Consider the following 25,836-nt stretch of genomic DNA (forward strand, 5'->3'; position numbering starts at 1 on the left):
TACATGCATTGAAAATGTCAAGCAAAATAGTGTAGTATCAAAGTACACACTGCAGAATGGTGCCTGTCAGTGAAGTACAAATATACTTTATCATTAATCACCTGCAAACAGAATTTAGATGTTGTAGATTGTTAAGGTGGAGTTGGGCGTCATATTTTCATTTCATGAGTACATAATTAATATGCATTTATGTAAAATACTGTGAAAAATGATTAGTAACTACAGCTGGTAAAAGTGTAGTAAATTGACATAAAAGAGAACTACACATTTAAAGGTACCTTAACAAATACAGTCTGAGGAGATCCTCTCCTAACAGCAGCACAGACTCAAATCAAACCAAAAACAATCCACGTATTTTAATTTTACATGTAAAAACACACTCACACACACAAAAAAAATACATCACCCTGTTTTCAACTTCAGTGCTCATGCACCAATCACAAAACACAAGGTCCTTCATTTGAATCTAAACTTCTAAGACGCTTTACATATTGCAACAGGATTTTTAATCACATGTAGTTCAATAGCAAGTTACTGCCACCTGACATCCGTTCAAAGTGAGAGTAGCTTCAGGTAGTGTCACATGACTACAGGAAGCGAATGCCTGGTAAAAGGTCATCAGATTATCGCACGTTTTCTTTTCTACATGATTCCACTGCTGTTGTTTTTACTTTACATAAGGAGGAAAGGGTACACGCATTAGCACATTCAATCGCTCTGATAACAGACAAAAGAACATAGAAATAGTGCACTTCAGCATTGCTTTTCTCTTTCAAAAGGGAAATATAGTGTTGTGGTAAAACATTTCCTAAATTTCTAGTAACGGCAACTGCTTTGAATAATAAGTTAGTGTAACATAGTAGGTTTTCTTTACAGTTTAACCTCACATTTGGTTCTTCATTGATCCAACTCAACAGAAGCTAGTGATTTCTTTGAGTAAAATAAGCAAATAAAAATACTGCACATTCAACACAATACAATCAGGCTCAAGAGATTAAACATGACTGTGGACACGCAACACAAAAGGCCTTTTTCTTGTGCATTTGGGGGAAAAAAAAGAAACATTTTAAATGACTTCTCAGTGAATAAAAAGTGCTCTTAATGTCTCCCAGTTCTTCAAGTGATACATCAGGGGCATTTATAATGGTAAGGAAGCGATGAGAGGGACGAGGGGTTCAGGTCCCGCACTATCTTGTTCAGGCTGGAGATCTTCTCCTCCAGCAGGTAGTTCTTCTTCTCTGCGATCTTCTGCCGCTGCTCAGTTATCTCCAGGGCCTTCAGCAGCTGGGCGTTCTCCACGTACAGGTCTTGGATCAACATGTCGGTTTTGCCATTTTTGTGCAGCTAGAAAAGTCAGAAAGTAGACGATAAAAGCTTTGATAATTCCACAGTCAATCTGGTGTGATGTACCAGAGCCTGGATGAATATCAGAGTAAGTAAGCAAGTATGTTCATCAGACTGTGTTTAATTGTTGTGCATTAGTGAGCATAAAAGTTAGGAGGATAAAGGATAAGGACAGAATACCTCTCCTGGCTGGAAAACATTGATGTGCTTCTGAGTCTTTGTCATTCGCTCAGTGATTTTGTGTATGCATGCTCCAACAGGCTGTACTGTTTGAAGTCCACTCGTTATCTTCTGATGATTTTTGTTTTAATATGTTAATTATTCAGCAATATGTAATTCAGGTTTGGCAAGTTTTTAAACATGCAGGCCACTGAAGTGAATTGCCTTTTCTCTCCAGTGAAGTGAGCCCATCGTGGGACAATAAAGGAAATCTTATCTTATTTAAGTTTAGCTGAATTATTTCATTATGAGAAGGCAACCATGACGCACTGCTGAAAAGAAGAAAAACTTTGAAGGTCTACACTTTTTTCTTGATGTGGTGGTCATGGACATTTAGTTCACATATTTTGGGATTTGGGTTCGTGTTGTGATTGGTAGTTAACAAACTGTGGCTTCAATATAAAAAATTGTTTTTTCACACTGAACTTCATGCCTCCTGAGCGTCCATGACTGAAACGTTGTCTCTTACCAGAAAACTCTGTGACACTGTGTAGGAATTCAACAGCATTTTTGTTGAAGAGGCTTTGTTAAACAATGAATGTTGGCCAGTAAATCCTAACTCCCTACTGTTTTTTCTTCTTTAATAATGGATTCTTAAAAAAGGGCACAGTGTGTAGGATTTAGAGACATCTAGTGGTGTGGTGGCAGACTGCAACACACTGAGCACCCTTTTCCTCATCCTCCCCTACAGTGGCCATTAAAAACACCCTCTCTAGAGCCAGTGTTTAGTTTGTCCGTTCTGGGCTACTGTGGAAACATGGCGGTGCAACATGGCAGACCTTAGAGCAGGCATCTCAAACTGGTCCACAGGAGGGCCAGTGTGGCTGCAGGTTTTTGTGTCAACCAAGAGCACACCGTTTGACCAATCAACTGTCTGAAGACGGAGATCAGTTGATTAAATGAGTCAAGTCTGGTGTGCTGCTACTTGGTTGGAAAGAAAACCTGCAGCCACACCGGCCCTCCTGTGGACCAGTTTGAGATGCCTGCCTTAGAGGAAGAGGACTTGCTCCCTGTGTTGACATAAAAGGCTCTAAGGTTACAAAAGCACAATGATCAGCTTCAGGTGATCGAAAACAAAACACAATTCATAATATTACCTTCCACGTCTGCCCCTGAATCCTACGCACTGGACCTTCAAGCAACAACACTGGATTGTTCCTGATCGATAGGAGCTTTCTGAACTGACCTGTTCTTTCAGCTGAGCCACCTTCTCTTTGAGCAGCAGTTTGACGTTGTGCAGCGACAGCTCAATTTCCCTCATGCGCTCCTCCATGTTCTTCATCTTCCTCTTCCTTTCATCCTGGTGAGAACACAGTGAGCGACATCAACAATCTGCTGCAAATGCAACGAAACGATCAAATGTGAATTTTCTTCCCTCTGAGCCTCCGTTAACTAAAAAAAAGACATACAGTCCACATTTTTATTACCCTTATGCTTTATTTTATCTTGATTTCTGCATTAAATGATTTATGATGCATTTCTAAGGAGAGGACAATCACTAAAAAAATAAATAAAATATAAATAGGTATAAAATTATGCCATGTATTCCACATACCTCTACGAAAAAATAATTTAATGCATAAATAAAATAAACCCTAACATGATCCTACTAAAATAAATAACAAAATAATGAACAAATAAAATACATTACAGTCTATACATGGTGCAAAAAAAAAAAAAAGACTTACTGAATGACTCAATAACAGTAACACAGATATGACATTCACAGTTAAAATGACATATTATACTAATGACACAAGCTCTAATAATAAATACCAGATAAACAGTCAAAGTTAACAGCTGTGTGACATATTTGAACAGTTGTTGATTGAGACAAAAAAACAAAGCAAAAACAAAAACATAACCTGGACAGAAGTGATTCACTTTGGTTGTGCAGAAGTAACGAAAACAGCAACACAGTCCCAGAACACACACATAAACAGGAAGCTTGGAGAAAACACTCAACTCTTTGTAGTGTCAAATAAGAAATACAGGCATAAACAACCAAAGACAAACAGTGAAACCTGAAGTCTCTAAACCCTGACTGGACAGAGAAAATAACCACCTGACAACCGCAGGCTGGGCTTGCGCAGATTGTTGCAGAAAGCTCAGAAGGCTGTTAGATACCAACCTCGCCTCGGATTAACACTCCTCACTGATCGTAAGGCAAGATTTAGCCTCTGAGGACATATGAACCCTGTCTCAGACACTGATAAACAGTACAAGTGCTTAGCAGAACATTCCTAGGAAATATACACCCTGCGTTAAAAAGACTCCCCGTATTTAAGCTACAAAATGCTTTTAATGCACGCAGCACAAATAAAGTCTGTTAATAAACAACATGTGTTTGGGGAAGTTAAATTTGATATGGCATGTTTGACAATTTTCAATGGAAACATCATTATTTTGTTCAAAATCCCATTGGGAAAAACCTCAGGAGCCTTTACTGTGTTTTCCTGCCACCTGGCAGCAGGGCAATACAAGTACACATTCACACCTTTTAAATCAGGCACCTCATTTGCTCACAATCTCCTATAAGGATGCAGAAAGGTTTGGGCTCCAAACATAGCAGAGGAAGAGCAGGGCGGAGGAGAGCACTCCTGGAGGGGGGGGAAAGTGGCTAAAGCGAAGGGCAGGGGAAAGACGCCACGGTTACAGTCCACCGATCCGCCGGCAGCTGTCTGCATGAGCCGCCCGCTGCTCCGGCATGGCCCCCTGGAGAGAAAAGGCAGGTACACTTCACCACGGCTCACCTGTCCTCTACAAGCCTAGTCAGTTTACACAGGCTTCTATGGCTGCTACATGTAGGAATGTGTGTTAAATGCTAAGAAAATAAATAAGAAATAATGTGAAAGAACCTAATACAAGATCGAGTCATGTGATTCGCTGCTGCTTTGGTCCGAATGAGTGGACAGCCAATCACATAATGAGCCGCTGGATTATTTTACAGATTTATGGTTGTGACATATTTTGTATGTTTTTATTCATTTTTATTTATTTCATAATATCTAATTAATTAGCTAAGATGACTTTTCTCAGAATAGGAGAACATTTTCAACACATAAAGCCTCTGACGATAGCAGATTACAGACCATACATTATTTATTCATGAACTGAAACAGACAGTTAACTAATATGAAATGTGAAAAAATTCTGATTTAGTTTTATTTGGATTATGTTATATTTGTATTTATGTCCATATTTTGATTTCATTTAATTTCCATTGTTGAACCTGTTATATAACGCATATATGATCAATGTGTCCCATATGGGGACCAGGTTCATTCATTCTAAGCCGACATAAATCATAACATTAATGTGTAGTATAATAATCATTATAATTATTATTAAATGGGATCTTCTTTTTCTTTCACTACATTCATGGTAGACTGGTGATAACTAGTCATGTCAAGTTGCAGGCAGAAGTAACACAACTAAAGGTTAAGATTAAAATACACCAACAGTGGGGTGACGGCAGTTAAAGATAAACTACGTCTATCTGCTCGGGGAGAGACGGAGGTTTGAGCAACGTGACAAATGGAAAAACAGCCACCATGACCACACCCAGATGATCACGCCAGTGCAGCTACCTTCATTCCCAAGATGGAAAATTAAATAATGACTGTGAGTTCAGAAACACAGCAAAGAAACACGCAAGCGCTACAGACCGAATCCACCAAACCCACAAAGTAAACACTACACACACACACGACACGAGAGGAGATGAGGACAGACGGGTGCCATCTGATGGATCTGTGACAAGCACCGAAACAAGGAGCACAGCTAAGCCAGCATCCAAACAAAAAGCTAATGGGGAAAACAAAACAAAACAAAACCAGGATCATCACAAGTAAATGACACTCAGCTCAGGCGTTGGAGAAATTACACACTCTGAGTACAGTTATTGATGTTATCTTTGATGCTGAACACTTCACTTTCAGCCACAAAGCAAATTAAAGGATGTAAAATGCCTTTTTCAGCACCTGAACTGAGTGATTTATTTCAATGTACACAAAACCAAAGTGACGGTGAGAAGGGATATGATGGGTGTATTCACATTTAACTCCCATTTTATCCCAAAACATTTCCAACGTGAGATGCAGGTCATAGTTCCCTCTTACAGCCATTAATAATGAATTCATGAAAACTGCACCAACAGATGGCCAAAATGTGACAAAAGCAAGTGATGACAGTGAGAGGAAAAATGGCAAATGGGAGATGAACGGAAAAAAACAAACAGTGCAATGATGAAGTAGCACTAAACCTGCAGGTACCAAACTGGTTGTTCAGGTTTCTCACTCAATGTAATATTACAAAGCAGACTCAGAAGAAAATATACAGTCTGACAAGGATTAGGAGCTCTAAACGTGTTCATCCTGTGAGTGATGTTGGACCGTTACCTGCATGTTGTCCGGATCTTCACCGCGATGCTGTCCCCTGGGCGGCCTGTGAGGCGAGGGAGGCAGAAGCCCCACCAGCTGAGCCTGAAATGTCTGGACAAAAGAAGAAAAACAAGTGAGAGAAATGTACACAGAATTAAACAATAATCTAAACATGTACTACCAACTTCAAAGCCATTCTTCCAAGAGACATCGAAAGAAGGCGAGAGGTTAAAGTTACTGCGACTTACTTCCAGCAGCTGTGTAGACAGTCGAGCCATCTGGGCTTTGAGCGCCTCATTTTCTTGCCGAAGGCTCTCCAGCTCTGCGTGACCTTGTCCTGCTTCACAGCCCTGAAAGGCAAAAGGCACATGTCATAAGAATGTGAGCACATAATTGGCATGTTTAGGGGGAAAAAAAGAAAAGATGAGCAAAAGGTTATCTGGTTAGATTTGTGCTGTTTGTACCATCGCAAGCTCATTCTGTGCCTCCAGCTCCTTCCTCAGAGAGGCGTTCTCCTGCTCCAAGGCCTTCACCAGGGAGGACTGACTCTGCTGTTTGTGCTGCTTCAGGGACAGGATGGTAGCATCGAGCTGACGAACCTGCAGACATATGATAATTGCCTTATAGATTAGTAGCAGACAGAGAGAGAAAAGGGAACAGTGATACGACTGCAGCTTTTTAAAGTTCATCACCTTCTCTCTGGACAGCACGAGGTCTTCTTTGATGTTGCGCACTTCGGCCTGAAGCCGCTCGTTTTCCTGCCTCAGTAGCTGCTGATCCTGCTCCGTCAGCCGAGACATCTCATCCCTGTAACGCTTCTTGCTCTGATTATGCAGACCACTCGAGTGCAAGGCCATCTCCAAAACGTGGTTCTGTGACGAACAAATGGAAAGGTCACGTCTGGCGGACACGTGTGCAAAATTGTGCTCCTTTATCTTTACATTTGAGCGCCTTCGTGGTTTTCTTGTCCGCTGATTAAAAAAAGGAAAGAGAAACGTCAAATCTTACTTTGTCAGTGACATTTTGCAGCTGTTTGTGTAGCACTGCGACGTCATGTTTGAGGGAATCCCTCTCCTGCTGCAGAACACGGAGGTCGGACTTAAAACGGGCACTTTGCTGGTTCACAGCCTGGAGAGTTTCATCCAGCGTCTTCACCTACAGTGGAGAAAGGAAGGCACACGGTCCTGGGTGATTACTCAGGTCACAAATCTGTTTAACTGCTATGAGTGATGCTTTGAAATAAGCCTTTTGAATGATTTTGTTGACCTTTTCAGTAAATTCAGCTGGCAGAAAGAAGAGAAAAATTGCATATATGACAAATCGTAAAGCTTGATTTATTTCCAAGACACCAAACTGTGATCTGACATGGAGATGATTCGGTGGGTCGTAGCAGAACTCTCACCTTTTCTTCAGCTTTTTCTAGCTGGTTGCGGAGGCCCTGAGTCTCCTTGTCCACAGTCTTTCGCTCCACCTCCAGGTGGCTAAGCTGACTCTCCATGTTGTCTACTTTGACCACCTGAGAAGCAGAACACTACAGTTACAATAAAAGAATCCTGTGTGTCCACCTTTGCTGCTACAGCTACATCACATAGAAATATCTCAGTAGATCACAGGTGCCTTCAGGCCAGAAAAGATTTCCTTTGTGCTGTGGTCATCAAAGGTGAAATTGTTCTCACCTACACTGACTGAGTCATTTCATTGCAAGAGTGGGTGGTGTTGATGCTTTAATCACTTTGTGTCTGTGTCATATTTTGCTGGGTTTAATGGAAGGTCATTCATAATGTCCATGGCGTGATGCTCACCTTCTCTCTGAGTTCAGAGAGCTGCTGTGACAGCTGGATATTCCTCTCCTCCAGCTGTGCCGAGTCCTCCAGAGCTTTGGTCAGCTCTGCCTCCAGAGCCGACACACAAGCTGCCAGCTAACACAAAACAGCCACCGATTAACTACTCGCTACAACCACCTGGGCACCATGACCACCATCAGTCATAAAACTCAGTTCACCTCATGTTTATCTTCGGCGGGGAGCACCTCCCTCCTTTCGTTTTCCTTTATCAGCTCGGCCAACTGCTGTTGTAGATCCTCCACATCAGCGATATTTTGGGCGTCTTTCTCTGACAGCATCCTGTTCTCATCCTCCAGTTGCTGGCTCTGTAAACACAGCTCTGAAATCTGAAGAGGACGAAATGAAATTACATCTTATTAACCAATGAATTATTCCGAGCGAAAGAGGAACTAATTGTGTGATGACAAAATTGTTTCTAAAGACTTTTTCACCATGCTAATGACATGGATCTATGCATGGCAATGTCTGAGTGCCACCACTTGGTCCAGACTAAAATATCTCAAAACCTACTGGATGGATTGCTGCAGATAGTGATGCTTCTGAGGGGATGCATCCTAACAACTTTGGTGATCCGGGTTACTACAGTACCTGTTTCTTGAAATTCTCCTCTGCCTTCTGGGCTGCAATCTTTCCTTTTTGTAACTGCTCCAGTGTTTGTCTAAAATAAAGAATTTGAAGAAAAATGTTTGCATGCAAAACAAAAAATGAACAGTGGTTAGTATTTGATAATTAAATATCATATTTCTTACATCAATTCCTCCTGGGTCTCTTTCAGGTCATCTTCCTTCAATGCAGCAAGCTTTTGCTTGAGGACGAGGTTTTCTTCAGCCAGACGAGTGGCCTCGGACCTTTAAACACACAAGACTTAATTAGAAAAAGTAAAGAAAAAAACAGATTCAGTTATTTGCTACATATTGATTAAAAGCATCTTATTCTACAGTTTTCATACACTTTTTACACGTTTTTCCTCTTTTCATTTTCCACTGGTGATCTACAGGAAGCAAGGCAGCACAAGTGTTTTAGATCTGTTGCATCGCACAAAGGGTTTAGGATGCTAATCACAAGTACAACGCTTTGCTTGGGAACGAAAGCAAACTCGAGGCACCAAAGGGATGGGACAACGACAAGCCACAGGGGACACGGAGGGACAGGCTCCTAGTTTCTCTCCACGTTACCTATGAGCCTGCGTTGTTTCATTTAATGTCTGCGACTTGTCTTGTAGCTCTGAGATGGCTCTGCGAAGGCTGGTGTTCTGCTTCTCGAACTCCTCACAGCAACCCTCCAGATCATTCGCTGCCTGAACTTCAACCTGCAGCTGACCGGTCAGATCCAGGACAGGCCCCTCCATGGGACTCTGTGATTGTCTGACTGAGAGAATCTCCCACTGCCTCTCCAGCTCAATGAACAACTCCGAAAGCTTATCGTTCTCTTCTCTCATCCTGCCGATCTCATCCACCAGCGATATCTTGGGATGATTTTGGAAATCATGGAAAATATTCACGGTGCTTTCAAGGCTCCAGACTCTGTTTTCAAGCTCACTGTTTTGATCCTTCAGTTTGGCATTTTCACACAAGCAATCTTCATATTTAATCTGAAGATCTGTCATCTTTAAGGCCTTTACCTCTAGCTCTTTGACATGTTCCATTAAAAGTATCATTTTAACTTTGAGGTTATAGTTTTCCTCCAATATCTGGTGGCCAGTTTTGATCTTTTCACTGTTATGAGCCAGAAGATTCTCTAGTATTTCTGACTTCTGTTGAAGCAGAGAAATCTTCTCATGTAGGAGGATGTTCTCCTCTGTGGCAGTGTTACACAAAGCCTGTAGTTTGAGGAGATCAAATTCCCTTTCCTCCCAGTCAGTATCTTCATCTGTTGGTGCCAAACAATCATATGCACATTCATCTTTCATTTTAGCGGTCAAATGTTCACAGTCTGAGACGGACACAAGTTCAACTTCCTGTCTACAGTCGGGAGAGTTATTTGGTAAACGAGTAAGCTTAGCATCCACCAGAGACAGCTCATCGGGGTCAACCATGTCCTCCAGCACTGAGGGATCAACCACAGCCTCATGACATGGCTCATCTTCATGGGAAGGGCATTCATTAACCAAAGCTGGTACATCTTGAGGTTTGTTTTCCTCCTCACATGATTCAAGAGCTACTTTATTCTCACCTTCAAATGCCTCAAGGGATGAGACCGCCTCACACCACATCTGTGGAGGAACTGTTTCATTTTTGGACTCAGTGTGTGAATGCTTTTCATCTGGTACTGGCGAACAACAGTCGGCTTTGCAGTCTCCTTCAACGTCCTGGGACCTTTCAGGCTGCGGGTCACTATGCTCAGTCACAAAAATTTGCCCATCGGGCTCGTCACTTTCAATGGGAGCCATCTTTACATCTACCGTGCCATCTCCTTGATCAATATTGGTAGGACTTACGTTTTCATCACATTTATGATCAATATTTTTGATATTTTCAGCACCATCATTCACTGCATCCAGGGCCTCAGTCATAGTCCCTACATCAACACTTCGTTCTTGATTAGAGGAATCTGCAAGAATAGCTTCATTATTGAGACAGATTTCAGGGGGTACAACAAAACATGTTTCAATGGTGTTTTGTACCTCCGTTAAAGTCTTTATTTCTTTTGATTCTTCCACTTCTTCTTCTTTAGCTTTTTCTGCAGAAGACAAAACCTGACTGAATTCCATCTCCAGCTCTTTAACTCTAACTTTAAGCGTATCTCTTTCTGCTATAAGGTCTTCTCTGTCATTCTCTAGATTATCTTTTAACTTTTTTTCAAGAATGGATATGTGTTCTTGTAGGTCCTTCCTCTCAAGCTCAAAGTCCACCGCAGCCTGTTGAAGCAGCATCTCCAGCTCCTCGATCTTCATATTCAAATCATCGCGTTCGGTAAGCAGTTCAATCCTCTCAGTGATCTGCCTCTCAGAGATGGAAAGCATCTCGTTATTTTTTCTTTCAAGTTCTTTCTGGCTGCTCAGAAGTTCTTCCCTCTCCTGTCTGAAATCCTCTACAGTTTGGTTCAGCAGGAGCTCTGTTTCAAGGGCTTTCTTCTCAGACTGAGCAAGGAGCTCATCTCTGGTTCCCAGACTTTCTTGAAGTCGGTTGTGGAGGTCATTCAGCTGCCTGCTCAGCTCTGTCTCTTTAGTCTGAGCCATGCTGGTAAAGTTGTCTAGCTCATTTTGCAGTTGCTGGTTTTTCATCACAAGTTCTTGCATTTTTTCTTCATGAAGACTTTCTATCTCATGCCGTTCTTTTTCCCACTGTCGATCCAGACTCACTCTTTCATGCTCCATGCCCTCCTCCATAGATCTTCTTTGTTCTTCTGCATTCTCCAGGGCCTCCTGTATCTGTGCTTCCCAGTGGAGCTTCTGCTTGACATGGCTCTCAGAAAGGGCCTTCAGCTCATTCTGGTGGCGCTGCTCAAGTTTCAAAACATCGGCCTGAAAACGCTTTGCAACTGATTCTTGATCACCTGAGAAACGATCTTCCACTTCCTTGATTCTCTGGGAGAAGCTGAGCTCGATTTCCCTCCTGTGCATGGTTAGTTAAAATTTCAACAACAGGTTTGAACTCTTGATGGTACAGCAAAAAAGCATATTTTGGCATATTAGATTATTTTAAAGGATTATTTTGACATTTTGGGAAATTCCTATTTGCTCTCTCGCTGAGAGTTTGATAAGAAGATAGATGTCACTCTTACACCTCAATAAAAGCCAGCAGCCACTTTTCTCGGATTTGGATTAGAAACAGCTAACATGGCTGGGTTCAGTGGTTATAAAATCAGCCCACCAGCACCTTTCAGAGAAGGATCTAATCATTCAGAACCTGGTTGACTACCTCAAAAATCAAATGTGCTTCTAGTTGTTCCATAAGCTTCATATTTAGCAAACCAACATGAGAGTGGTGTCAGTTTTCTCACCTAATTCTCTGCAAGACCACAAATAAGTACATAAGTAACACACAAGTAAGGGCAGGTAAATATGTTCATTGATAAAGAAGTTACTGTGATATAAATGCAATTAAAAAGCTCACAGAAGTCATATGTCTCACCTCTCCTGCATGGCGTCGTCTCGTAGTTTGTCCAACATGGCGCTGATGGCGTCCCTCTCTTCAGTGTGCTTGACAGTCAGCTCCTTGACGGCCTCTTGGTGGCTCTCCTCTAGACGAGCCCTCTCCTCTGCCACTAGGAGTTCTAGCCTCTTCTCCTCCTTCTCTTTCTCGGTTTGAAACTTTTCCCTTTCTTCACTCAGCCTTTCCTGGAGCATCCCTTCATAATCCTCCTCCAGCTGTAGTCTCTCCTTCTCCCACTCCTCCCTCAGCTTTTTCTCCCTCTCTTCAAACTGCTCTTGTAACCGTAACCTTTCTTGGAGTACTGCATTGAGCAGAGCCTCCTCGTGGCGCTCCTGAAGCTGGGCTCGTTCACTCTGCCACTGCTCCCTCAGCTCGTGCTCCTTCTCCTCCTGTTCCCCGACAAGTCTCAACATCTCTTCCTCCAGCAGCACCTGCAGAGACTCATTATTCTGCTCATCCAGCTGAGTCCTCTCCTTCTGCCACCCCTCCGTCAGCCTCTGCACAGTCTCATCCCGCTCCTCCTCGAACCTCACCTTCGCCTCCTCAAGTCTGGCCTTCAGGACATCCTCATGGTTTTGTTGCAATAGTTCCTTCTCCCTTTCCCAATCATCATGCAATCTCTTCTCCAACTCAGCCTTTTCTTCCTTCAGTTTCTTTCCCTCCTCTTCAAGTCTGGATGAGGAAAGCGCCACATGCTCCTCCTCCAGCTTCTTAATCTCAGTGGCGTGTTGTTTCCTCAGCTCCTCCAACTGTTTGACAAACTTTTCATCCATCTCTGCCTGCTGGGCTTCGAGGACCTTCAGCTGCTCCTCCAGGTCTGCAGCATGGGTGTGGGCCTCAAGCAGCTGTTGTCTGAGAGCTCCCACTTCCTCCTCTTGCAGATTCTCGAGCTCTTCTCTCTCCTCGGCCTGCGCCTGCTCCAGACAAGTCCGCTCCAGCTCCGCCTGTTCTAGCTGGCTCTGAAGCTCCTGAGTCTGGCTCTGAATGCTGGCCAATTCCTCCCTCAAAGCCTGAACATCCCGCTGGTACTGGAGGGCTGAGACAGCCTTCTGGTCCTCATGGGTTGTCCTTTGCTTTTCAACCATCTTGTCAAATTCATTAATCTGCAATGACACACAGAATGCGGAGGAATTAAATTAACAAAATACACACACCAGTTGCATATCTGCCCGTTATCACTTCTGTCAAAGACAGGCTAAGCTAATCATCTGTTTGCTACTTACCACACAGACAAGAGTGAGTGGTAATGACCTTCACACTCGCATAATAAGTAAAGAAACGTGATGCAGCAAGCACGATCAGTTAAAGTTCAATTAAAGTAGTTATCTTTGAAAAAATTGGCCATTGAGTATCTTGCTTCAATTCACAATTTTGATATATCATCTCCCTGCTCTTCTTAACTCTAGTTCTATGAAACACACACCTAACACAACAAAAGATAAAAGTATCTACTAGAATAACCTTGCTTTCCAGCTGGTTTCGCAAGTCCTCCATTTCCTGAAGGTGCTGATCCTTCAACTGCTCCAACATCATCTCCGCTTCAAGGCTCATGCTGAACGGCTGAACGTCCTCCGACCCGATACCTGCAAAGAGAAAGACGTTGTTGCAGCTGGCAACATTTGACTCAAGGTCCCTGTGTGCTGACAGTGAGCGCTGCACATATTCATTAGACCAACCTGGATCAGACTCCATGCCAGGGCTTTTACTCTCCAGCTCCTCAGAGAGAGGTTTGTGGCAGGGCTGATGAACTCGTCCAAGACTATGCAACTCGCTCAACTCTGACTGCAGCTCGTCGATACGATCCTGTAGTTCCTACCAAACGAGAGCACTACAAGTTAAACACGTGTGTTCAATAAACAAAAAGGTCTAGTCCTCTCACCACACAGTACAGTTTGATTCTTCAATACATCTTGCAATTTTTGTGATTCACATGCAGTTACCCTGGACTGAGCTTCGTAGCTGGTGCGTAGCTGTTTGATACGTTCCTCTTGGAGGAAGAAGTCTGCACTGCCAGGGTCCAAATCTCCAAACTAAAGAAAATAAGATCACATGGTTGGTATTTTGTTTGCACAGAAACCATAAAATGAACACACAGACAAAAAGAGCTAAGCAGAAGGAGAGAGAGAATGCAGAAGCAAAGCATGTTCCAATCACTCCACTAATCAACAGAGAAAGTCATTGTTGAAAAGCCGTAAAATGTCTCTGTACCCTTTCTTTCATAATGTTGTCCACACATGTCTGGAGTTTTGTAATTTGACTTTGTGCCTCTGCTAGTTTTTCATTGCTGTCCAGCAACTCCATTTCAAGACGTCTGTTTTCCTGAAAAATAAGATTAACAACATAAGTTACATTTGCAATTACTGATCTTTTTTGTGTTTTGAGCAGATGATAACGTAATGTTGAAAGACAAAAACTAAGCCACATCAAGGTTTATCAGTGAGTTTGTGTGCATCGATAAACAATAATAAAAAAAAAAATACATAAAAGCAAAGAGGCAAACACCAAATAATGTCAGCACACACACACACACTGTGGTACCTTCACAGAGATGGACAGGTGGTCTCTGAGAAAAGATTCATCCTCCCTGATCTTCTGGACTTCCGCTTCCAGTTCCTCACGCTGCAGGCAGGCCTGCTGCTGGAGCTGGTCCATCTCCTTCATCAGCTCTGATCGCACAGCCGCTAGCTTCTCTTTGTGGTCCTGTTCAAGCTTCCTGTATGCATCCAGGTGCAAGGAAACATAGTGTGATGCTTACATACCGAAAAATCCATCATTTAAGACAAAGAACACTATGATAGTGTTTGTACCAATTGGAGTAGGCTGCATTTACCAGGAATGGAAAACTTTGAGTTTGGCAGGTTATTGTGGTTAAGATAAATACCATGTATGTTGTAATGTAAAAGCGACAGTCTTTATGAATGACAACTCTAATATAATCTTTCAGTGTTTTATTGCTTCAAATCCATCTCAGGTATGAGAAGGAGAACAAACAGCTAAAAAGATGACTGTAGCGTGGTGTAATCCAGGGAACAAATTACCTGAGATTGAGGTTATTCATGTGCTCAATTGCAGAGTGATGCTCATCCACCTCAGCTGCGAGCTGATTTTTCAGTTTCTCCGCTTTCTCCAGGTCAGATCGGATTTTCTCTTTCTCTCTGAGTTCTCTGTCTACTTGCTCTCTGGAAAGAGAAAAGATTTACACATGACAAATGACAACAGAAAGAAACCAACAGTAATCCTGCAGGTTTTATCCATCTCATTGTATTTCAGACTAACAGGGTCAAAATGATTCCAAATATAGTTAATCAAATACAAACAAAGAGTACTTCAATCTGAGCAGGCTGGATTATAGTGATGACTCACAGAAGATGTCTGATCTCAGCTCTGAAGCTCGCTAGTGCCGCTCGGTGGATCCCATTCTTAGCAACGAGAAGCTCATTTTCAAGCGCCATGGTGAGGTCATTAAGACTCAGTTTCCCATCGAGGCTGAAATTTAGAGCCTGGCAAAAACAAACAAAACAAAAAACATCATAATTATCTAAGTGTATCATTTTGCAAATATTTTAGTAAAGCCTTTTACTTATTTGCATCACAAAATACATGAAAAAGTCTTTTTAAGTTTCGCAAATCATTTTCTCAAAACTGCACAAAGTGTGAATCTGATATTTTTCTGTCAGTGCTGTTGATAACGAGGACTAATGGCCACAGTCACAACTAGAAGAATAAGTACAGTGCAGCACCTGCAGGATCTCAGTGCTGTTTTCTATTCCCTCCTCCATCCAGGCGTCCAGGATGTATTCGACGGGAGTGAAACCGGTACCATCATCAAGGGTGGAGAAGAGACGCATGCCAATGGTGCTGGTCAGGGCAGATGGAGTAGCTATCCTCCGGCCTCCCTCATCAAAGGGCTGTATTGGGGGGGAGAAAAGACAACTGTAAAAAAACTAATTAAAACAAATCAATTAACGAGGGAATATCCTGTCACCTTGTGATGTCGCAGAGCTCAGTAAACACACAGCGTACCTGAGTGGAGTGGTGTCGTTTGAGCTGTCTGTAGGGTGTGGAGGCGGACGGTGTCGGGGGTTTGTTGTTGTTTACTACCCTGGAAACAAACTCCTGAACGTTCATCACCCCATCGCCGGTTAGACTCTGGAGCACATCCACGTTTAACTGGAAAATAAATGAATTTATATATGTTTTGCAGGTATTTTCTGTACACTGAGAGTGATTGATATCATCTGATTCCTGCAGAGGTGATGCACTAAAGCACTAATGCACTAAAGCCAAACACTTTATTTGTATGTATGGCTGCAATGATTAGTTGATGAACTGCCTATTTTAATAATCAATTACTTTAAGTACTTTTTCTAGATAAAATTAAAGAAATTCACCAGCTCCTTTATTATTTTTTGGACTTTTATTTGCAAAGAACATTTGTTGACACCACCGGAGATTTTTCACTGTTTTTCTGACATTTTAGAGACCAAACAATTAATTGATTTATTGAGAAGAAAATCTCAAAACCTATTGATTATGAAGAAAAATCTGGAATAACTAACAACGCAACATAGTCTACAGGGTGTCTAAACGAGCTAATCCATTCACAAGAACAAAAAAATAATGACTATTTAACACCAAAAGCCTTTTGCTCTGAAGGTGCATTCTACTTGGTGTGTCACGGTGTACTGAAATGTAACTTCAAAACAACTGACTCGAGTATCAATCATGATACATATTGGAAAAGCTGCCCTGAAGTAAACTTTGCCTGCGCTCATCTTTAGCCTCACCTCCAGTCCCAGGTGTTCGCAGAGAGCCAGCAATTCGGTGTGACCCGCACACCCGTCCCATGATATCGCCAGCTCGCCGCAGGCTTCACGCAGCCTCTCCTCCAAACAGATCGACAGAGGGTTGCCGGACCCCCGAGGTGTGCTCGGCTCATCAGGGTTCCAGAGATGCATCTGACCTGAACACAATATGACACACCGTGATCATTTAGTGGCAAACATCCATCAAGTCGGTTTTCTGATAACACTGCCTCTTTGACCCACCTTCTGCCTCATATTCCTCTGTGCTTGTGTTGTGAGCGTTCCAGCGCTATTAGAGACAAAAACACACACAGGGATTAATATCACAAAGAGCCCAAACCTTTAAAGAACCTACCAATAATAAGTCTTTCAGTTGCAAGTAGTCAGTTAAATTACCACAATCAGTACCCCCACAGGTTGATTTTCTCATGTGACAATCAGCTGTTTGGAGGTTTGAACATGTCTTTAAAATAAGAGAGAAGGTTGAGAATTGGTTCAAAAGGGGAGGGGGTTGAATCGCCTGACAAAAAGCACAAGAGTGCTTTTGTGATGAGAACCGGGGGACAGGCAGCGGGCAAATCGGGAATGATGGTATTAATAGCCATGACACAGTTTGTCTCTTGTCCATTTTGTCTTTTAGAACATGTCAGAAGTAAATGCAAAACTTTCAAAAATGAAAATTACACCTGTAAGAATAAGAAGCTGAAAATGAAATGAAGGCTTTAAAAATGCTTTCTGAAACCAGAAATCAGGATGTTTTTAATTTTATTTTTCTTACTCTTACATTCTAACTGAAATACCGGCAAACTTTTATGAGTTTTATGTCAAAAAATATGAGAGGACGAGTGGATTTCTTTGGGTGTGACCCACTGTGCTCCAACCAAGTCCCAGTGTGACCCTCTATTGTTTAGAAGGCAAGCAGTGAGGGAATGAAGAACAGATGGGATTCTGCAAGTGGCCTTTGGATACATGGTGTATAGGCATCCACCAGGGTGGGGGTAGTGAGGCTCATTGTTCCTTTGCCACAGACCTACACCCTCCTCCTCCTCCTCCTGCTCCCAAAGCACCAGGCCTGCAGTCTCTATGGCAGAAGCCCCTGACCCATCCCCATCTGCTGGTCCCTGGGCTGGACATTGCAGCATTGTTGCAACATAGATTAGTCAACACCAAGACACGCTTCTGTTCCAAGTCTTAGTGATGGCGGGCTTGTGGGGTGGAGTCATAAGCACAGACAATGGACAGAATATTAACACATCCGTCTGCACACAAGCTGAACTGGCCATCATTAAACCGTTTTGGTGGGGACTTTTCTTTGTCGTGACTTATCCTGCTGCAGCAATTAATGACTGAGCCAAAACAAGAAAAGGAAAAGAAAGGAAAAAAAGAAAACAGAAGACACAGTTTTCTTAAAGTCCAAGGTCACATCTTCAGGTTCATTATGTGTAAAACAGCCCAAAGGCCAAAGATATGCTAATTAGAGAAAAAAATTCTCACATTTAAGAAGTTGGAAGTGGTGAACTTTTCACTGATAAATTATAAAGCTTATTAAAATAGCTTACAAATTTTGTGTTAATCCATTTAACCATTAACACAGCCTGGCTACTTTACAGCCAAATAGATTTTCAGGGGAAAAAGGGACATCCTGCTGCTTTAAATTTCTCATGCTGATTTCCACTGCAGGTGATGGATGATAGACCTCTGCACATATGCCAAACAAGTCTCTATGTCAGCACTGAAGATAATCAACCGCAGAGTGTTCAGCCATGTGTGGCCATGACTGAACTAATGTTCTACAGCTCTGTGACAGTCATACTCAAGTCTCCACTGTCCTGTGCAGACAACACGAGGCACCTGCTGCCAACCTTAAACAAAGCGGAAACACTGATAAACAGTCCGATCGGCGCCTGTCGCCCTTTTCATCTCTGATCTGTTTGGACGTAATGAAGGGAATTCTTAAATCACTGTGCTGTTGCCTTGACCACCACATCACAGCCTGCATGTACACTCGGGGCAAAGTTCAACCCAACACAATCGCATCATGAAGCGCCGAACAGACAGCAGTGTGTGACGCTACACAAACACTGTGGTTACCAGAGGCTTATTAAACACTAATTATGCCCACAGTGTTATTTGCAGACAGTGTGGTGTTGTTAAGCAATGAACAGAGCCTTGTGAATCCTGTGTTTGAACCTCTATGTTACATTTCAGGATCTGCCCTGCATGCCACTAAGCTGATTAGCTAAGAATAACACCTTGCTGCCAGTCGACGGCCGCCGACAAACACAGTACATGCAAGGGCAGGAGGCGATAAGGATGGCAGCCGAGTTGTCTGGAGGTTCAGAGCAGTGCAGATCTTAGCCTTTTACCTCACGCTTCCTGGGAACAGCTGAGTCATAGTTGTCCTCCAGATCCTCCGTTTCAACCGGATTTGCATTTCTAACTTCGGACAGGTCTGAAATAGGCTCTATGAACTCCGGCGTGGAGCGGCGGCCGTAGCGTTTGCTGCCCTTGACAAACTTTGGCTGGATCTCGGGAGACTCTGAGGAGACATGACGACAAGAAACTGTCACAAAAATGAGTCAGAATCATAATGACTTGCACAGCATTTAGAAATGAGTAACATAGTAAGGTCTGCACAACAGAAAAGGTCATTACTATTAAATACATAAAGAAAAAAATGTTCCATGACTAATATTTGCCTCAGGCCTCAGCAGCGACTTCTCCAAAACTGAACTTCTCTAAAAGTAGAATCATTTAAAGTTACATGTTTTCATTTGTTTGAAAGAAACAGACAAGAAACAAAAAGGCTGACATTGTTTCAGGTACAACGTGCAGGGAAAACATCTCTGCAGGAACTAGACTTTATGCTTTATTGACAGTGAGACATAAATATTGACCTAACATCCTGCACGGTTACTCTTGTGTGATCGCTAGTGTGAGATGTAATCCTAAAGCAATAAAACACCTGAGCTAAAGAAGATGTTGGTAATAACTAGGACTGTGAAGTCTTCAGGATCCACATTAAACTAATCGGGAGTACAAAAATCACTTAGTATAAAACAACTCCTCTTGTTAACTACATCCTTAAAGTAAGAAACTGTGCCCGCGGTCCAACCATGACGGTGCAAATAGCTCAACTGTCAGTTAACTGGCTTTGGGCCTGGCGCATTTGGCCCTGTGCTTCTGCATGTAGAGTTACAGCTGAATCAGCATGGGGGCTGTTCCACTCATTCACCTTGTCCACTCGGTGGACTTGTTGAATGGAAAAAAAAAGTCTCCTTTAAGTCCAATATTCAGCTGATGCACACATAAATTATAGCTTACGTCACAATACGGCTTCATGCTTTGTACTTTTTCAAGCTGACGCTGCATCAAAAACATTTGTTCTTAAAACACCAGAATCCAGACTTTACCTGGTTTAGACAAGGTCTCCTGTTCTGCTTGTGGTGTCTCAATAGTTGACGACAATACCAGGATGAGTGCATTCTTGAACTGGTCAAAGTTGACCTGAAACAGAAATTAAATAAATAAATAAATGTGAGAACATACAAGCAGTGCTTAGCTTGTAGAGCCAAGTATGAACAAAGCAAAACTTCATGAAATTTTTCAGATGGGATGTAATTCGCCATGAGGCTGGTTGTCCCTGGGTGTCTGGGTGGAGGAGGGCTTGCTGAGCAGGAAGGTCACACTTCAAGAATCAACAGCTGCTAACCCTGAATATGGTGATTTTCATTGTTCGCCGAGGCTGGCGGCTGCCAGCTTTTTGTGGAGTTTTTTTTCTTCTTTGACTTCATTGTTGGATGCCTTTGGTAGGCAATCAGTTCACTGGCCCTGTGCTAACATTTACCTCCACCCACATACACCCGCACATGCAAGACAATAGTCGTCCGTCTGCCACACGCTTATACAGCCCCAACTTGGAATACATCTCATGCTTCTACTTTCAAGCAGAAAAAGATAAAAACTACACACTGGAGATCCTGCGAATGTGCAATGAATGTCAAGCCCAACTGTAAAGATCAGACCAGTTTCCTTTCCATTTCATACTGAAATGCATCTGTGAATGGTGATTAGCTGGCTTGGTTGTCCTGACGACAGACACCTGGGATCAGGGCTGATGGGGCCACATTTTCTCCTCAACAAGCCAGCTAACAAAGCACCAGAAAGCCCGGAGGCACAAAGACCTGAGAGCTGGAGTGGCTCAACGCAGGCGTCTGCCAAATTCAAAGGCTGAGGAGGATCCTCACACACAGGAAAGCCAAGAGGCCACAACCCGTATGCACATCAGAAAAAGAGCTACAATGATTCTGCAAATACAACTTCTCTGAGCAAATCACATTATAAGTAGGACACCATGAAACACCTGCAAGCTTTATTTATTTTTTTGTGGCAGAGGAATAAACTTACCCTGGCAGTGCGGTGGTCCTGGTCCTGCAGCAGTGTATGGAGGAGAGCTGGTGTGGCATCATCCAGTTGCAGGGACTGGCAGAGGTCAGAGAGTTCCTCCGGGCACAGAGAGCCAGAGCCGCTGGCATCGAAACTGTTAAAAACTTCTTTTAGGCGCTCCTCGTAGTGGTCCTGCTCTTGGGTGTCATCCATTCCACAGGACAGCACCCTGCCCTGCAAGAAAAATAAAGGAGGAAACCCTGTCTTATCACATGTCAGCTGATGTGTCAGTCCAGAGCGATATGCCAGAACATGAGCAGAATCCGAATTAAAATCACTGGTACAAAGCAACAACAACAACAAAAAAAATCTACACAAGAACAGGAGATGGAAGCCATTTCACTGTAAATGTACCAGGCAATATAAGAAATCACTGTTAAAAACCACTTACATACAGAGTGGAAACATTTATCTCAACAGCATGCGGTTCTGACGGCACCTTCATCTGAGAGTCCCGCTGAGCGACTGAGCTACCGACACGCTGCTCCAGCGTCATTTGTGGTGGAGGCTTTGGCTAATCCAATTAAAATGATTAGACAATCAGGTAAATTGACAGACGTGGTCAAGTCTGACAGTGACATGACTCTCCCTAAATTCCTGAGCTGGGATGATTCACGTATTTGTGATGAAGTCAGTGGACAAAGACAGCAAAGTGGCACTCGGCCAAGTGGAACAAGCAGCCAGGGACTAATTGAGAAGGTTACACCAAAGCCTTGAGCCAACATTTACTGGCTGGCAGCCTCAGCTACAAGGACAACACAAACTTCCTATTCAGATGCATCATTGCTGTAATTGAAACACAATGAGAACCACTTGACAGAGAGATCAATTTAGCACAGAAAGGCACATTTCTCTGGAGCAACAACAGAAACACAAACAACAAATCCTGTGTAATTTAACTGATTTCTTTCAGAGAGAGGAACATGAGAGGCCTTCTTAGGTCAAAACAAGAAAAGATAGTCTGACCAACTTAACCAGTGACATAACTCCAACACAACAGCCTAAGTCAGCCACCTGCAGCTTAAGGAAGGTAAATGGAAATAGCAACATAGAGCTGAGCAGAGTAAAGCATTCATCTGCTTCTATTTTTACTTCCAAACACTTTCCACAAATATGACTGTCTTTTGCAACATTTCTGCATAATACAGAAGTGTTGCAACTGTTGGCATCAGTCATAATTTCATGTAGTGCCTAAACACTTTTCCTGTTTTATTTATTTATTTTTTGCTTTTGAACCAACTTTAACCTCTTGATGTATAATGGACAAGCATCTTGTTTTAAACACACATGCTGTGTTAGACCTTGTGAATGAAGTTTGAAATTAAGAGCATAGCGTTGCATCTAATGAGTTGAAACTTTCCAGTTTGGGCCTAAATGTCCACACAAAGAACAGCGTCCTGACCCCTGCTTTTCCAGCTGCTCTCAGTGAGATCACGAAGGGCTCGGCCAGGTGTCCCCCACACCCCAGACTTGGGGGAACCCATTCAACACAGACAATAGAGACAAAAACCAAATCAGTATTCTGCATCTGCACTTTTGAGCGGCTTATTAAATGCAGGAAAATCATGGCTCAGCAGTGCAGCAGCTATTCCAAAGCGCATGCTGTCTTGTTAATTTGAAAAAGTCAAATAAAATATGGAATGAAAGAAGCAGGGATCAAAACAAATGTCAGAAAACTGTTGGAAAATAATTTTAAAATGTTTTAATTCTCAACACCTTATTTCGATGTCTTACTTTGCAAGTTCCACTACACAACACGTTGCTCGTGCTGTCGCACTGATTCGCTTTTCGATCTCCGAGCAGCCCCTGAGCCAATTATCCTGGTAGCCCTCCTGTTCAGCTTGGTGGCTGATGGTTGACAGCTGCTGCGGCCAAAGAATCAGTCCAGTCCAGGTCACAACAAGGAGGTTAATCCCTCACACCATCCCAGCATTCACTGGTGCTGGTGTGATTGGTAATTATCGCAACAGATGTCAATCTAAAAAGTAAAAATTTCAAACCTTGTCCTCAGTTTATCAGCCTCTGAACCATTTTGGAACGGGGGATGATTAAAGGGACAAAAGAAACTCGTATGTGTTGTCTCTATGCCGTAGCACAGGACTGATTTTAATATCATCTCTTATTGTAAGAAACAAGATTTATTAGGTACAGCAGATCTTTTTGTCTATTAAACTACAGAATTGAGGGCTATTTTATATAAAGCTTAGAAAGTGTACTCAGAAAATGTTTTCAGGAGAATTTTTTGGAAAGAATAATTTTGTTCAAGCATAAGTTTGCATATTTTAAGGTCATCTTTACAATAACTGTCCTTCCATCATCCACTCCCGTGAAACCCATATAACTCTGAAGCAGTTTCCCCGTTTCATTTTCCCCAACATTTCTGTGTCATCTGAAAAATCCTGTCCTTAACTCACTATCTGTTTACTGTACCTTGTAAATTGTTAATTTATTTTACCTCTATTTTTTTGTAACTGTTTTTGCAAACTTTTTGCACTCTTCTTCTGTTCTTGTGAGCTGCCACGACAAGTGAATTTCCCCACTGCAGGATCAATAAAGTTCACCTTATCTTATCATTATAATCACACCATATATTCTTCATCAACTAGCAGTCCTGCTGTATTTTGCTTTACTTTGTACTACACAGAAAACAGCTGTATGAACTTACTGCAAATCACAGTTACTCACTTCCAGTACCTTTCATAGTCTAGTTTGATGTCACTGGTTACTCATCTTAAAATCAATAAACCCTGGTGAGATCATTTTCAAACTGCTCCAGACTCCTATATCCATCACAATGTTTCCCTTAGGATGTGGAGAGCAATAGATTAGTGCTACAGCACGTTTAATTTTAAAATTAGGTATTTTGGATCAATATAAAAACCTAAATGTTTTTGTCCAAAAAACAAAAAAAAACCCACAAACTTTTAAAGACTGTCGAGTGCAGAGGTGAACGATGTTAAGGGGAAAAGTGCCGTCAAAAATAACAAGATGTCAAATGTAGTTCGTCTCACATTACGAGTCACTTGGAAAAGAAGCTAATCTGCTTGTAACATCACTCACTGAAAACACTGTCAACGGTGGTCTTAGCAATGCCTGAACTCAGGCTGCTCCACCAACTCTCTGACTGCACCTGAGTGAAGTTTAAAGTCAGCTGTGGCCACGATAAAAACGAAAAAACCAACCGTGAAGTAGTTTTGAGCTAGTTAGAACGGGATATTCACAGGAAAAGTGATGGGCTATGCTAACCGGGCTAATTGACTGGAGGGAGGAAACGGTCGCTCCGGGATCGCCGCTGGCTAACATCACCCCAAACATATTTACGTTCAAAACTGTACCGAAAACAGAACAGGAAGCATCCGGCAAAGAAATTATTTGTTTAGCTTTTTTAAAAAATATACACTCACCAAAGTCTTTTAGCTTGGACCACAGCTGGCTCCTTTTCCAAATGAATTTTGGTGACAACAAACTAATCGCGCTGATAAAATAAACTTTTACAACATTTCTCCCGCTTGTGTTCCCTCGCAAGTAAACCGATGAGCAGCGAGCCGTTAGCCTGACGGTGCAGACGGAGCTGTTGGCTTCTTGATGGAGACGTTTTATTCTCAAACAGCAGCGGAGGAGACTTTGCTGGTGGCCGCTTTGTGTCCTCTCTCTCTCTGTCGGCTGTGTGTCAGCCTCTCTGGTTCGTAGCGGATTTTGAAAAGGGGCTGAGAGAGGAAGGGGCGGTGACCGAGAGGCTGCGAGGGGCCTGACTGGCCGCAGCTGGGCCCCCCTGTGGACCAAACCACCGCTGCTTTTAGACCGAGGAGGAAGGAGGACTCACAACAGCACATCAGTACTACAGTTTAGAAATACTCCGTTACAAGTAAAAGATTATTGGATTAAAAAGTAGTCATTGTGCGCAGTAGCCCAAAACTTGTCAATTTCCCTGTGGAGCAATAAAGGTTTATTTTTTTGAAAGTTGTATTTGTTGATTATGTTTTGTATTAGACTCTGAACTTGCAAATGAACCTAAGTTAGCGAATTATTCTTGTGGCGTAAAAAAAAGAAAGAACAGTATTTATTTGCCTCTTATCTGCCTTTAAAATGTGGTGAAGTAGAAGTATAAAGGAACATTAAAGGGAAATATTCAAGTAAAGTACAAGTACCTCAAACCCTGGGTTCAAAACCCGTTGATTCCCCAAAGTCTTTCCTTGAGCAGCCACCAGTAAAATGCTTTTTCCTTGTACTGTTTTACTTCTAATGGAGTACTGTTACATATAAGTGTTGGTACTTTTACTTAAATAAAGGAGTACTTTTTCCACTAGTGTCTTGCTCAGATTGTCAACCTCCCTGGCACCTGGAAAGCTGCTGGTTGAAGTTAAAAATGCAGGATCCACCCAGAGTTTGCTACCTCTGTGTTTTACACTGTCTAGCACAAAGAAGGAAAACATGTGCACTCCAAGTACAGTGTTTACAATCTACACAAAGTATTCTGCCCAAAACACTGAAGGCTATTTACTCAAAACATTATGCACACAAAGGACAGCTGGCATAACTCTGAGAAAGTTTCTCATTTTCCTTCTTCCTTCCCCTGGAGTCCTTGTATGCAAATACACTGTCATGACCTGATAATGGCGGTGGTGGAAGGAGTATTTATATCCTTTTCCTTTAAGTACCAGTACTTGGATTTTTTAAAATGCTTCTCCACTCCTTTTTTGAA

General features: G+C 42.4%; 1 protein-coding gene across 4 annotated transcripts; it reads right to left on the reverse strand.

Moving 5' to 3' along the window:
* Positions 1-341: 341 nt before the first annotated feature.
* On the reverse strand, positions 342-25,078 carry nin (ninein (GSK3B interacting protein)). 4 transcript variants are annotated; one of them, XM_046413274.1, is made up of 28 exons: positions 24,539-24,941; positions 21,096-21,308; positions 20,102-20,195; positions 19,055-19,227; positions 16,932-16,977; positions 16,671-16,846; positions 15,907-16,053; positions 15,624-15,791; positions 15,247-15,383; positions 14,922-15,062; positions 14,422-14,596; positions 14,092-14,202; positions 13,824-13,913; positions 13,560-13,695; positions 13,345-13,466; positions 11,863-12,986; positions 8,539-8,637; positions 8,378-8,447; positions 7,948-8,115; positions 7,748-7,864; positions 7,348-7,461; positions 6,954-7,100; positions 6,638-6,817; positions 6,410-6,544; positions 6,194-6,295; positions 5,964-6,056; positions 2,750-2,863; positions 342-1,344 (listed from the first exon to the last, which is right to left on the reverse strand). In XM_046413274.1, exons 2-28 carry the CDS (start codon positions 21,285-21,287, stop codon positions 1,129-1,131), a joined length of 4,587 nt encoding a protein of 1,528 aa, XP_046269230.1. In that variant the 5' UTR covers positions 21,288-21,308; positions 24,539-24,941; the 3' UTR covers positions 342-1,128. The 4 variants fall into 4 exon arrangements, with proteins under 4 accessions (XP_046269230.1, XP_046269232.1, XP_046269229.1 ...); XM_046413276.1 differs by lacking the exons at positions 342-1,344; positions 2,750-2,863 and adding an exon at positions 2,981-4,278 and having other exon boundaries at positions 24,539-24,937; XM_046413277.1 differs by lacking the exons at positions 342-1,344; positions 2,750-2,863; positions 5,964-6,056; ... (7 more) ...; positions 8,378-8,447; positions 8,539-8,637 and adding exons at positions 10,187-10,339; positions 10,413-11,343 and having other exon boundaries at positions 24,539-25,010.
* Between the last annotated feature and the right edge of the window lie 758 nt (positions 25,079-25,836).

The sequence above is a fragment of the Scatophagus argus genome, chromosome 15 (genome assembly GCF_020382885.2).
Source record: "Scatophagus argus isolate fScaArg1 chromosome 15, fScaArg1.pri, whole genome shotgun sequence".
In the NCBI taxonomy this organism is placed as follows: Eukaryota; Metazoa; Chordata; class Actinopteri; family Scatophagidae; genus Scatophagus; species Scatophagus argus.

Bases quoted from the DNA above. Each gene is read 5' to 3' on its own strand.
- nin (XM_046413273.1), bottom strand. From the start codon at position 21,287: ATGGATGACACCCAAGAGCAGGACCACTACGAGGAGCGCCTAAAAGAA. The intron at 16,054-16,670 runs GTGAGGCTAAAG...TTTATTTTCCAG, and splicing joins GCGAACACCTGGGACTGGAG to TTAAACGTGGATGTGCTCCA. The intron at 12,987-13,344 runs GTTATTCTAGTA...GTGTCATTGCAG, and splicing joins GAAACCAGCTGGAAAGCAAG to ATTAATGAATTTGACAAGAT.